Source organism: Monopterus albus, unplaced genomic scaffold, assembly GCF_001952655.1.
Source record: "Monopterus albus unplaced genomic scaffold, M_albus_1.0 scaffold40.1, whole genome shotgun sequence".
Lineage (NCBI taxonomy): Eukaryota > Metazoa > Chordata > Actinopteri > Synbranchiformes > Synbranchidae > Monopterus > Monopterus albus.
Window position 1 is genome coordinate 2,708,941 of NW_018127920.1, and position 14,048 is coordinate 2,722,988.

The 14,048-nt window shown below is 39.9% G+C and overlaps 2 protein-coding genes across 4 annotated transcripts in view; both read left to right on the forward strand.

Moving 5' to 3' along the window:
* ehmt1a (euchromatic histone-lysine N-methyltransferase 1a) overlaps positions 1 to 7,885 on the forward strand; it is a 30,943-nt gene extending 23,058 nt beyond the window's left edge. For all 3 annotated transcript variants that reach the window (XM_020599201.1, XM_020599200.1, XM_020599202.1), the window contains 4 exons: positions 2,064 to 2,150; positions 2,255 to 2,333; positions 6,802 to 6,977; positions 7,082 to 7,885. In XM_020599201.1, the coding sequence (XP_020454857.1) occupies positions 2,064 to 2,150; positions 2,255 to 2,333; positions 6,802 to 6,977; positions 7,082 to 7,178 (439 nt within the window). In that variant the 3' untranslated portion in view covers positions 7,179 to 7,885. The remainder of the gene's footprint in view (positions 1 to 2,063; positions 2,151 to 2,254; positions 2,334 to 6,801; positions 6,978 to 7,081) is intronic.
* An 890-nt stretch (positions 7,886 to 8,775) lies between these two features.
* LOC109959615 (voltage-dependent P/Q-type calcium channel subunit alpha-1A-like) overlaps positions 8,776 to 14,048 on the forward strand; it is a 6,636-nt gene continuing 1,363 nt past the window's right edge. Inside the window, exons 1-2 of the mRNA XM_020599130.1 lie at positions 8,776 to 9,859; positions 12,262 to 12,367. Of these exons, the coding sequence (XP_020454786.1) occupies positions 9,600 to 9,859; positions 12,262 to 12,367 (366 nt within the window). The 5' untranslated portion in view covers positions 8,776 to 9,599. The remainder of the gene's footprint in view (positions 9,860 to 12,261; positions 12,368 to 14,048) is intronic.

The following is a 14,048-nucleotide window of genomic DNA, read 5'->3' on the forward strand; positions in this document are numbered from 1 at the left end:
CATTCCTCCGGAGGAGCTGGAGGAAGTGTCTGGAGAGAGGGAAGTCTGGGCATCTTTACTTAGACTGCTGCCCCCGCGACCCGGTCCCGGATAAGCGGAGGAAAATGGATGGATGGATGGATGGATGGATGGCTAATGTCCTTTTTTCTTGACATGATGTAGGCACACACCTCAATACTCCACCAAACTGCCAAAATTTCTGCTTTTATTGAGACAGTCACCTTTCTTAATGAGTGACTAATCCTGTGAATTTGATTAGGAAGACCTGGCTGCAGAATACTGTCAATGATTGTGGAAGTAGGAAGGGTGGACTTTTATTTTCGCACCTGGTTTGTAAATGTTGGTTTACTTTTAGGAAACAGTAACCACATATTGAAGTCTGTGTTGTTTTGTTGTCACCCTGAGGTTATTACTATGTTTTTGTTGTTGTTGCAAAAGTTAGTGACAACCACACAATAGTTGTTGCATCCTGATAAATAAACTGATTAGCTCTTACTCCAGTGCCCTGTGTGTCACATCACTGATTCCTGTCTGTTGCTCACTGAGCTGCAAATGAAATATAACAGACAGTAAAGCTAACTGGCTCTGTTGAGGGTCACTACCAGAAAAGAAACAGAAAAAGATGGCTCCTCTCAAGGGAGCAAGGAGGTGACAGCATGCATCAGGTGACAGTGTGCATACACAGGACATGGCTGCCAGTAAGGCAGAACAATTAGGGAATAGCATCGCCACAAGACCAAAATTATGACTTTGATATGATACCTGCCTTTAATATCTCGATACTGAAACGATACCACGACAAAAACCTAAAACATTAGGAAAAATAATAGAATAACAAACGGCAGAACATGAGCTTAATTAAAACTAAGAATTCTGACAAAGCCTGAATAATATAGAGACTATATATATGTTTTGACACTGCCAGGGTAAGGGAGTGGAAGATGTGAAAACAGTTGTATTATTTTTATAATGGTGCGTTCATACACTTCAATATCCAACCAGGACTGGAAGAACTAATTAAAATCAGCAGTCGCACATCTCTTCACCTTCACGTGTCACTGCTGCTTATACCTTAATAATTCAATTTTCAGCTTAATGTAACTTAATTTTGAGAGAGCCTGCTCTTATTAACTGTCATTTTTAAAACTAATTTGACTAAATATAAAACTAGAAAATGTGCTCAGTAGAGTGCAGACCTCCACCATGGTGTATTCAGCCTCATGTAGCACATTACTGTAGTGTGCAGTCTAATCCTTGGCTTGAGCTTCATCACCATGAAGTGCCAGACTTAGTTAGCCATTTATCTTTATTATTTTAATGCACAATAAAATTAATCTATGCTGCTAATTGCTTTTTTGGTGAGGCGCTTTGCCAAGTTGGATGTGTTGTTCTCCCTTAGTTTGTGTAGATTTGAAACCTCTCTTACAGATGGGCTTTGCAGTGTCCGTGGACTTGCCTTGACTGTGGGCTACGTACACGAAATAATGCCATGTTTCACTACAACAGAACATTTAATTATCAAAACGGATGATCCCTATGGGTTTAGTTATGCTGGGCTTTTTGTTTTTAAATGTTCGAAGGAATTGTAGTCTTGCTTCATGGTCTCTGTCTTAGCCTGGCATGTTTGGCACATGTTCCTGTCATTCTTCCTGTTGTGTCAAATCAAAATAGGCCCAGACCAATTTACAGTTTCACTCTTGCTTATTTGCCATTTTCAGTACAGCTAGCAGTACCAAAGTTCTTTGTGTGTCTTTCCTTCTCCGCTCAAACCAAAAAACTTAATCCCTCTGACTGTGTGCACCTGAAGCATGCAGGGGTGCATCGCTGAGTGTTGCAAAGTGTAACATATAAAAAACATCTTTTAATGGCAGCCTAAATTACGTGCTTTGTAGTGATATTATATCAGGCCACTGAGAGCTAAATCGGTTTTCTTTTCCAGGAAAAGGATTAAGTAGTTTTTCTCTCTTGAAACAGTTTTCTTCAATAAAATCTCTGTAATCTTGTTTTAATGCTCCTCTGAAGTGTGCTGCTGAATGAGACAATTGCCTTGTTGTTTGTTTCAGAGTCCGGCTGCAGCTCTTCAGGACACAGAAGATGGGCTGGGGAGTGAGGGCCTTGCAGGATATCCCTCAAGGAACATTCATTTGCGAGTAAGGACAGGCTCTCTTATGAGAAACCACTGAAATCAGTGTTCTACAGCATGAAATATTGAACAGACACTGTGCTGAGTTCTTTCCCTTTGTTGCTTCCACAGATATGTCGGAGAGATCATCACAGATGCTGAGGCTGACAAAAGGGAGAACGATTTTTTCCTTTTTACCCTTGACAATAAGGTGATTGAATTATTTGGCATGAAGTTTTAAAGCTGCTCTATGAAACCATACATGTTGGTCTTGAGCCACAGTTTCACGCAACACAAATGTTTGCTAACTTGGCCATTTTAGGAGGTGACTGGAAAAAAAGTCGACGAGACAGTCGAGCTTTCTGCAGACAGAATGCTTAGTTCATGCTACTTTAGATCTTGGTTCGTCACCAGTGATCATACTGACACCAGGGCTCCTATTTAGTGTAATCTCAGAATCAGTCATAGGAATCTCACTTAAAGTTAAACTAACACTTATTTACAAAGCATCTTACACTGCAAGAACACAACTGATAGTGAGTGTGACATTGCAAATTTAAGAAAACTAACTTACTTTTGCGTAGGTTTTATGGGCATATAACTAAGGTAACTAAAAAGGTTATATTTGTAAACAAAAAAAAGGTGCTGTAAAAATGACAACATTCATACATGGATTATATGTGGATCCCATCATATTTATGAATATGACATTTACATTCATAGCCAGAAATATTGGCACCTCTGCATTTCTGTCAGATAACACACCACTTCTCTCAGAAGGTTGTTGGAACAACACAAAAAAGCTGAGGAAAAAGCCAAATCTGATACAAGTTCTGTGTGCTCCTTTAATTTGCAATGAAACTCACCTGTAGCAACCAACAAGTGCTGGTAATATAGAAATCACATTTGCAGCCAGTTAAAATGGAGAAAAGTTGACTCAACCTTTGTCATGTGGTTGACGCTGAGCATGGAGAAAAGAAGGAAGAGCAAAGAATTGTCTGAGGATTTGAGAAGCACAATAGTGGAAAAGCCTGGACAGTCTGAAGGCTCTAAGTCCATCTCCAGAGATCTGGCTGTTCCTGTGTCCACTGTGTGCACCACTGTCAAGAAGTTTACAGCCCATGGCTCTGTAGCTAATCTCCCTGGATGTGGATGAAAGAGAAAAACAGATTGCAGGGTGCAACAGTGTCAGCTCGCACTATCTGTCACCATCTGAATGACAAGGCACACTATGGTCGGAGACCCAGGGGCCCCCACTGCTGACACAGGAACATAAAAAAGCCAGAGTGGAGTTTGTTAAAACTTACCTGAGGAAGCCACAGTCCTTCTGGGAGAATGTCCTGTGGACAGATGAGACTAAAGCAGAGCTTTTTTGGTCGAGCACATCATTCGACTGTTTTCAGAAAATGAGGCCTTCAAAGAAAAGAACACGGTCCCTACAGTCAAACACGGTCGAGGTTCACTGATGTTTTAGGGTTGTTTTGCTGCTTCAGGCTCTGGATGTCTTGACTGTGTGTATGACATTATGAAACCTGAAGACTACCAGTGAATTCTGGGACACAATATAGGGCCCAGTGTCAGAAAGCTGGGTCTCCATCAGAGGTCATGGGTCTTACAGCAGGACAATGACCCAAAGCAGATTTCAAAAAGCACGAGAAATGGTTTCAGACAAAGAGCTGGAGAGTTCTGAAGTGACCAGCAGTGAGTCCAGATCTAAATCCCAGAGTTCCTGTGGAGAGATCTCATAACAGCAACTGAGAGAAGGAAGCCTTCAAATCTGAGAGAACTGAAGCAGTTGGCAAAAGAAGAGTGGTCCAGAATTCCAGTAGAGACATGGAAGAAACTCACTGGTGGTTACAGGAAGAGATTGATTTCAGTTATTTTGTCCAGAGGGTGTGCTACCAAGTATTAAGTTGAGGGTGTCAATAATTCTGTCCAGTCTATGTTTGGATTTCTTTGTGGAATGGATCAGATTTGGCTTTTTTGTGTTGTTCCAATGCAAACAAAAGAAACATGAGAATACCAAAAACTTTGTAATTGCAGCCATTTTCTGAGAAAAGCTGTGTGTTATCTTACAGAATGCAGGAGAGCCAATATTTTTGGCCATGACTGTAGATAGTAGCACAATCATTAGAAATTAGAATGAATGAATTTATCCTCTTAGGCCTATCAAACCACATCATTTTGCAATATCTGTACTGTCTGTGTCACACTGGACACATGGATTGTGCAGTACTGCACATGCAGCATTAATACTGAAAACCTTGTGTGCACTGGTCATGAGAATTAAGCAGATCACATCCAGCCAAGCAGATATACTGTGACTATGTTCAATATAAATGTTTTCATCCACTCTCACAGAGGATCCTGATACATATGATCTTGCTGAGCTGCTGTGAAAGCAGCTTTGGACTATGAAAAAAGTTGGTTGTAACACAGTCATCACTGTTGCAAAGCTATATTTTCCCTTTACAAAAAATCATAGGCACAAACTGTACCCATACAACTTGAGGCACAAAAATAACTTGTCAGTGATCTTTGAATCAGCTCAGTGTCATCACACATCAGCTTCTGACAACTGCTGACTGATTGGTGCTCAGGTCGGCTGGACCTCAGAGAAGAATAATTTTCTAATCGGCTGACAAAATACTTGGTAAACACTTTTATTACCAGTCCTAAATGTAGATTTGAGTGCTTTAAGATTTGTTGGCCAGATAGGAGTGATTTCCTACACAGGGTGAATCATTGTTATGTTCGTAAGTCAGAATGCAGTTGAGCTGTTTCTCTTTAATTATGGCTCAGTGCAGCATAGTAACAGGCCAAAATTGTGTGATGCTTTTCTTTATTCACATCATGCCTTCAGAGGCAAGAGAAAACAGATAGAGAGCAAGCCAGTACACGGAGCCATACTATATAAATGTAACAAACACAGAACACGCTCATCCATAGATGGTAAGCATGTAACAAAAACTAGGTTAACTCAAACATCTAATATGTATAAACATGTATTGGGATCTCCATTCACCCAGAGTGCATGTACTGTCATGTTAGGTCAAGAGGTGGAGCTGCAGAGTTGCTCATCCACCCACTGATCAGTATGTGATGCAGTCTCCCTTCCTGTCAGCAGCTTTCTTCATGGTTTTACAGACTGTAGTGGGTCTTCTGATGACAAGTTTGTTGATTATAGGAAGCTGCACTAGCCTGAATCATATCTCAGGTTTGACTCCTCAATAGCTTTTGAAGCATCTTGAAGAAAACTGTTAAAACCCAAACAGTTTATTTCTTCATTCTGCCTCTTTATTCCCATTCAGGGAAGTGTGAGGATGCATTACAATGCAACATGCATTAGGTCAGTGGTTCTGAAACTGTCTATGGTAGGCTCCACTATTGGAAGTTAGAAACATTTCATCAGCCAGCAACAATAATGGGGACCAGAGCATATGAGTAGAGTGGAGCGGTGGGAATTTCCGCTCCTTGCTTTTGGAGTTGTTCACCAGACTGCAGCCCACTCCTCTCAAATCACACCCACCAGCTCCAAAAAATGGAAATAATCTGCATGCTTTTCACTTTTAGCTTAAACCGCAGCCTTACATCTCAAAGAACTAAAGAACAATGACAACTTTTTTCAATATATTGTAGAAATGATTTATTTCAAATTACAGTTAGGCCTGTGTAACAAGGAATATAACACAAAAAAGTCTGCTCACATGCTCTGCTGGGGACAAAAGAAGTCTGCATAATTGCTCTACGTTTTTCCCATTGTTCCCATCCTCCCTGCTCAGATGAGCCTTCACCCGGATGAAAACTACTGCAGAGGCTACAAATCAGGAAGGGAATCAGGACAAGTCTTAGTAATACAACTAATATGGTTGCACTCACTGGAAGTTAAAGGAACATCCTGCTTTACTACTTATTTTTGCAGAAACATTAGATTGGCAAATACAAATGCAGACCCTTATGTCTGCACTGCTCTTTCATTATAGAGATTTCACACAACCACAGACCAAATGTCTTTATTTTAGCTGCACCAATCAGCCATTGATTCATGAAATACAAAAGACATACTTTTACTTGGCTTTAAGTTTTTAAATGTTACACTTACACTTATTTTTAGATGAATTTACAGATTCACTTTAACTCAACCAGTCATCATCTTTCCAGAGAAAACAAAAGTCCTAACTCAAAATCACTGACAAAATTTTGAATTCCTCAGTTTTGTAATGGTTTCTTTTTATGTCAAAACATAAATATATATCTGAAATTTGTTTCAGAATAATTAAATAAAGGTAATGTGGGCTTTTTACTGTCCCTAGGTATGTTTACATTATTGAAATCTATATTACATTTGTTTGATTTGATTTTACCCTATAACTTGTAACATTACAATAGACTTATGTTGTAATTGTATGCCAATTCTAATCAGCTATTGTCACTAAAAGGATTTAACATTTCCAACAAGAATTATTTTAACAAATGTTTACTTGTTTTTACTTTTTAATTTTTGACAAACATCCTACCTAGCATTAATGTTTAGTAGACAATGGGCACTCCCCTGATATACTGTGCACTAGCTTATATTGCACTTGTGGTTCCTGTCATGTTTTATCAATATCTCAATAGGTAAGGGAAGCCAGAGAGAACATCTGACTCTGACTGTTTATGGTCATCATCTTTTGCAGGTAGGAGATGTACACTGTATTGATGCGAGACTCTTTGGCAACATCGGCCGCTTCATTAACCATCTGTGTGAGCCCAACCTGCTGGCTGTGAAGGTGTTCACCATGCACCAGGATCTCCGCTTCCCTAGGATATCCTTCTTCTCCAGTAGGCCCATCAAAGCTGGAGACCAGATAGGGTGAGTGGTGGAAAAACAACCTCAGCCATGTTCAGTAGAGAAGTTTAAATTAAAATTGTTATAAAATTAGATAATATGATAGACTGGGGTCTCTTCCTCACCAGGTTTGACTATGGCGATCACTACTGGAGGGTGAAGAGCAAGTACTTCAGCTGCCAGTGTGGTTCTCTCAAGTGTCGCTTCTCAGCTGCTAGTAGATAGAAACTCACTGATGACAACTGATCCCCCTCTCTGCCTGGACACATTCTCTTGGTTTTCCCTCTCTAATATCAGAAGCAGTGTATTCTGAGCCAGATGCCATGTAAGTGATTCTTTGTTTAGGTAAATGCAAGGGGATTTTCTGGTATTCACATTCATAGTTTATTGCAGCAAATGAAAGATAAACACTATTAAAATCTGTCATCCCAGAATACAGGGCGTAACTTATTTTACACCTAAGAAGGCTAACTTTTCTATATCTATGAAGAACACTGTAGCTTGCAACCAGCCAGAAAAACCATGTGAGAGTCAGTGCAACTAGCTTTAAAGAGACAACAATTTTATAAAAATTCTAACAGATGATTTTAACATACATAACTTCTTCTTTTAATACTGCAAATTATTATATTTGTGAATTAGTGAGATAAAGTAGTTTCTGGTAGTTTGATCTTTTCTGTGAAAATGTTTTTTACTACATGTCTAATTAGCAATTAAATACTTTTTAAAACATCTCTTTGTGTAGTTTTTTACTGGTGAACATTAGTTGACAAGAGAAAGTAGAGGTAGAGCTTCTTTCTTTGCATAGCCATTCAGACACAAGAGCATTAGTGAGATCTAATGCTGATGTTTGGTGAGAAGGCCTGGCTCACAGTTGGTGTTCCAAATTTAAAAAACCATACTTTGTCATTGCCATTTTGAGGGAAGGGAAATACCCTTGTGTGCTAGAATACTATGAGGTAAGACAGCTTGCAATAATATGCATGTGTATTATTTTATGGTTATGGATAAAATTTAAGTTGTACACAAAAATGTGTTTTTATAAACTCTTGTATAAGTCAAGTCATATATAAAATATGTTGTGTTTATTTTGTCTTTGAGAATATGCTTTAAAAAGTTACAACTTCAAGAAATTGCAAATACAAAGTGCTTGAATATGAATTCACAACAGTGACCTGACTGTCAAAATGCATCACGAGGTCACAGGCATGATGCACTGAGCACAAGATACATTGATTACACAAACCAGAAACATACTTTTAATGGTGTTGATAGTTTGAAATGTTACACTACCTAGTTTCAGATTAACCCAACCACATAGTCATATTTTCAAAGAATACATAGATACAATATCAGTTTTGTAACTTTTATGTCAAAAAATAAGATGTATGTCTGTAGTTTATGTTAATTTTTATTTTTGGTAAGGATGAGGCTCCTGTCCCTTTGCATTTAGCTACATTGATATTTACATTACATTTGTTGGATTTGATTGTAACCTGTAACTCGAAACATCTCAAAATAACATGCCTGTTGTAATTGTATAGCCTATCTTAACTTGTAATTAATACAAATATTTCATTGTATTGTATGGTTCAAAATGTAACACATTATTCATTAAGTGGATTACTTATTTTTATTTTGTGTTAACATTAGTGTTTACTGTACGCTGGGCACCCACCCGATATACACTAGGTTATATTGCAGTTCCTTTGTTCTATCAACATATCCATACCTTTTGATTCAGTATACGCACTTTCCCAGTTTTAACTATTAGGGAGCTTCGTTAGCATGGATGTATTTTGGAAATACTTACGGAAGTGTATTTATTGCGTATAACTTCTGGCTCGCGCTCTCCCTCTCCTCCCTGTTGCTATGGGAACAGGGCCGGACCAGGTGGGGCCACTGGCTGGCGTCTTCTCGGTCACGTGGGTCTGTGGCTGAGAAGCAGTGGTGATTCTGCATGCACTCAACGAGTTCACGGAAACAACCTGCTCAACCGTGATTTCTCGTCGACTTACGATTAAATTGAAGGTGGCGTGATTTTGTCACCCGAGCCGTGGGGCGAGGCGGTTCAAAGTACAATCATTCAGCGTTGAACTCACAATGGAAACGAATTTTTAAGGAACAGAAATGATGTTGTTTGCGGACGTTTTCTGGAGGAAGTATCTTGACTCCACATTGTGACTGTTCACGATATATTTTTGTGTTAAACTGATTTTTTCCCCCTCTTTATTTCTTTTAAACAAGGATTTTAGTAGAAGGCGCATTCAGTGGCATGGACTTGTAGCGTTGACGCCAGAATATTTCTGTTCCCTCCGAGGACCGGGGCAGTCAGCCGGAGGAAGAACACCTCTGAAAAATGATGCATCATGGAGTCTGATCATCTAAACTTCGAGCAACAATTCCGTGTCGGGGAAAATGACAGCGTGGGAAGCAGCAAGGACGAGGAGATAACAGACTGCTGCTGATGAAACATAGCCTCACTCTCCCTGTTTTGTTGTGAATGTTTGACTCTTCTGTTTGTGGACGACACACTCACCTAAAGGACCTGGAGGACGGGACGACAGTGTGTGTTGTGATGCTTCTTCTCCATTTCTTTTCTGGTGTCAGTTTTGGTTTCTCCAGCGAGATCTGTGCTATCCCAGAATGCCTCGTTTTGAAGACGAACTGTCCAGCCGCTATGGAGGCAGCTGTCCCACGGGCCCGGCCAGAGGGGCCAGCCGGCAGCCGGGCCCTCCGGGGGTGCAGAGGATGTACAAGCAGACGATGGCCCAGAGAGCTAGGACCATGGCTATTTACAACCCCATTCCGGTCAAACAAAACTGCCTCACCGTTAACCGCTCCCTGTTCATCTTCAGTGAGGATAATGTCATACGGAAATATGCCAAAAAGATCACCGAATGGCCATATCCTTACTGTCCTGTCCTATACCCTCAGACATGCAGTTCTGTCCCGTACCGACATCACCACGCCAAACTCCGCCGACACTTATGTCCATTTAAGTCTCCATGCACAGGATATATAGCCTATCCATGATATGATACAATGTATCTAACCGAAAATGTAACTTTGCACCTTTTAATTCTACATATATACAGGATACAAAAAATATATCACTAAAAATTATATCATTAAAATGGACAAACTCCACAGTTAGGTTTCCTGTTTCCTCCGCCTTAACTAGTAGGGAAGGGCGGCAGCTTATCACAACTGGGAGCTCCTCAGTCGATTTTTTGTAGCATAAATATCCTGTCAGGTCTTATTTCAAAAAAGGGTTTAATACCATTTTTCATGTGTGTTGGTTTTTACTGTTAACAAGCAAGCGAGTCTTAAAAAGGCACATTTCTAGAGGAGTTGTCATTTGCCCCACGTATTTGGTCTCAGTTTTTAGAACTGGTAACAAACAAAAGGTAGAGCCTTTGGGAAGGCTGCGTGCATAACATGTTGCTTGATGTTTTGACTGGTGTTTTACTGAACTTCTTACATTTGTTTTACACCAGGTCTTCTCTGTCAAGGTATCTTATTTTCTTAGACTCTCACTTGAAAAGGAATTAGAGCTCCAGGAAGAAATCTGTTGCTGTTTTGGGCAGATGGAGAGAAACTCTTGGTCAAAACAGTCATTGTGCATTCTGTCCTAAGACTGAATTCATGAGTTAGGTGAGGATATAGAACACATCAAGGCAAGGAAGATTTATAGGCTTTATGATAACAGCCTTGTCTCACATTCCGCTGTGACGGCTGCAGTGTGCAGATAGTGCTGTCCAGGGTGCTGAACACCCAGCAAACAGCAGGCTGGCCTCAGCATCAAGGCGGTGGCAGCCTGCATGGGTGTGACACCAAACAAACAAGCCTTGGCAGTAAAATGCTGCAGGATGCAGGTTTCAAAATAGCTGCTGGTGCATTTTTAATTGATAGAGTTTGCAGTGAATGATTGATTATGTGAGCCTGGATGCCACCTGTTGAGTTTCGTATATTCACTCACCAAGAAAATAATCTCACTGGTGTAGATTTGGGTACTTTTAAAGGTATAGTCAGTGGTAAACCATCTAATATGTTAGTGATGGTTAAAGGTCTTGCAATTAATTTACATGAAGTTGTGTAACAGCCTCCATTACTTAAATCACTGGTTGGTTACCCCTGGTGCTGAGCAAAGATTTATCATGCTTTGATGTCGCAGTGTATTATTGAGCCCTTTATCCTGATGTAGAGCAATTATGGCAATGCTGCAGGATGAGCCAATGTGGCCCCGAACAGCTGGAGGCCCAGTGGCCGACTCCCTGTTCCTCTCCAGAGGATGTGGAGCTGGAATAGTCCTGAGGGAATGTTGGAGTGGTAGCTGTAATGACACTCCAGCAGTGCACTGCAGGGAGGAGAGATACCCAATAACCTGTACAAATCTGAGTATAATTTCCTGAAATAAGCAGAAACTCTCCACTTAGTGCAGCTGAAGTGTGGCATCGTGATGAGGGTTCCAATAGACCTTTGACTGTGGCAGAATGATGATTAATGTATTTTTGTCTGACAGGAAAAGAGAAGATGTGTGAATGTCTGTGTACTGAGGAGTGCACTGGAGGCTAAATACAAATAGTCAAATAACTTGTTTGTGGACACTGGGGTTAAAGGGACACTCCACAAAATCTTCAGACATACTACTTAGCATGTGAAAGTAGTTTTATATTGATGTGTGTGTGTGTGTGTGTGTGTGGAGGGAACTTTGCATAGTCTGGAAAAAAACCCTGTTGATAGCATCAACATTTGACTTAAAAATGTAACAGGAATTCTATACAGTGAGGCTCTGGGTTTTGAAAGAAGTCAGCATCACAGAGGCAGGCTGAGTCCTTGTGTGGGTGGATGTTGAATGAAAGATGCTACTGAGTTGTGCTATGGAAATGTAGGATCTTGTGTTTCTGTTTGACCCACACCAGTCACTAAAAGTCAGGATATCATAACCTCTGCTGCTTAGTTTTTGACTAGAATCTGACACTTCCAGTCTTTACCACTCCTTACTGTATACAGAAATGAACATATTTACAGTTGTAGATCATGTGCGCAACCGGACATCAATCAAACTGTGACTGTAAACTACTACAGCGACTTACACGTCACTAATTGTTTGTAAGAAAGCTACAGCACCAAACAAACACCAAGCAACAAATCAGATGCAGGTTTATCCCAGTAGAAGTTCTTAAGACTTGAACATGTTTTTGCTTTTCAGTGTTTTTCATGTTCTCTGTTTGTATGTGTTGGCTTCATGGTGCAGTTTGTGCTTGTATGTTTAGTACCCTGTGAGTTCCTTAATACTCTTTACTCCATTTGAGTACATGATCCTGGCCACCATCATAGCAAACTGCATTGTGCTGGCTTTGGAACAACACCTTCCAGCCTTAGACAAAACACCGATGTCAGAGCGTTTGGTAAGTTTTCACATGACTGCTTTCTATTTCTTCCTGCACAGCTCTTCATATCTCATATGCTAGAAAAGATGGTAAACTGCAGCCACAGTGATGCTTTTTCTTAGCTCATTGACACATATTGCAGAGACATTTTGAAATGTTTTTGATGTCTCTCTGTCAGACAAACAACTCTACAATTGGCAAAGCAGCTCAACGAAACATGGTGGTTTGGTTGTTTTCAGCTGCAGTCTAGTAATAGCAATTACTATTTAATAATAAGTACTAATTCTTCCAGTTGTTTCTCTTTTTCCATGTTTTCTTGAATGTCAACATTTTGGTGCCAAAAAAACTTTCAGTGACAATAACAAATGTTTAACTATGAGTTGTAAATATGTGGCAATAGTGATGTTGTTGCCCTGATTCACTCCACAACATTTTGAATATGAAGTATTATTGTATTTTTTGGTTAATGTGGGATAGGGTCCCTCCCCAGTGCTGCAGGTTAAGCAGAACCCCACAGAGTTGTCTTTGATTTTGTTAGCCCTTCTGCATCTTGCCCTCACACCAGCTCTCATGTTAAATCATTCCATTAAAGAAGCTAGTGCTGTGACTTTGTCCAGTCAAAGAGCTGGCGGTGGCAGGGGCAGGGCTGAAATGTCATTCCCTGAGGCAAGCAGCCTCCCAGTTGCCCACTTTCGTTGATTCATTCTCCTGAGATGGGATTAAACCCTGTCTGACAGACACCACAGAGTTCACAATGACATGAAGTGGTTAGATGTGCCATGAGGACTATGTCGCCACATTATAAAATCTCCTTTACAATTTCTCTGTCTTTACCTAGCGGTTATGTTGCCATAGTAAACCTTCTGGTGACAGTGAGTAATGTTTTGCCCCTTTTCCATCGCCTGGTACTGACTCAACTGTCTCGACTCTTGTCAGACAGCTGTGTCTCTCTGTGCTAGGGCTGCAACTAATAATTATTTCATTATCGATCAGCGTGCCAGTTATTTTATAAATGAATCATTTTGAAAATTCAAACATTAGATCATGTCAGAACCCAAGGCAACTGTTCAAACAACTGTTGCTTCAACAAAACAAGCAGTAACAGTTTCCTGATATATATGAAAAGACAGGCTTAAATCTGCTTGATTTATTGTTTGCCAAAATAGTTTTCTGTTAATTGAAAAATGAATTAATGAACTGAAGGTTTCAGCTCTATTCTGTGTACTCCTTTACTGTTTTTTGCTTATGATATAGGTGATGTAGAATTTGAAGCTTTTATTTTTACTGATCATGCTAAGGCCAGTGACGTGCGGTGAGGTTGACAGCTGGTGAGGCAATGACTCTTTTACAGTCAGATTTACAAAAACAAATGAACCGTTAACAAATTGTCTGTTAACAGACAATGCGTTATGTTTTATATCTCATATCAGCATTCTTCACACAAACGTGACCCATATTTAATTTGAGGTTAAAATTTATTCCGGTTTAGCTTATTTCTAACTAGAAATAATAAAAGTTTATGGTCTTACCTTTACTTGTACACGAAATCCATTTGTCAGCTGGTATGTATTACAAACCCTTTTACCGTTCAAATCCAATATTAAAACAAATGTTTTCAATAAAGAAGATCCTTCTGGACAAAAATGTCCAGACTGTCAAAAATGTCTTGATTGAAAGTCCAGATTTGCGAATTTTCTCA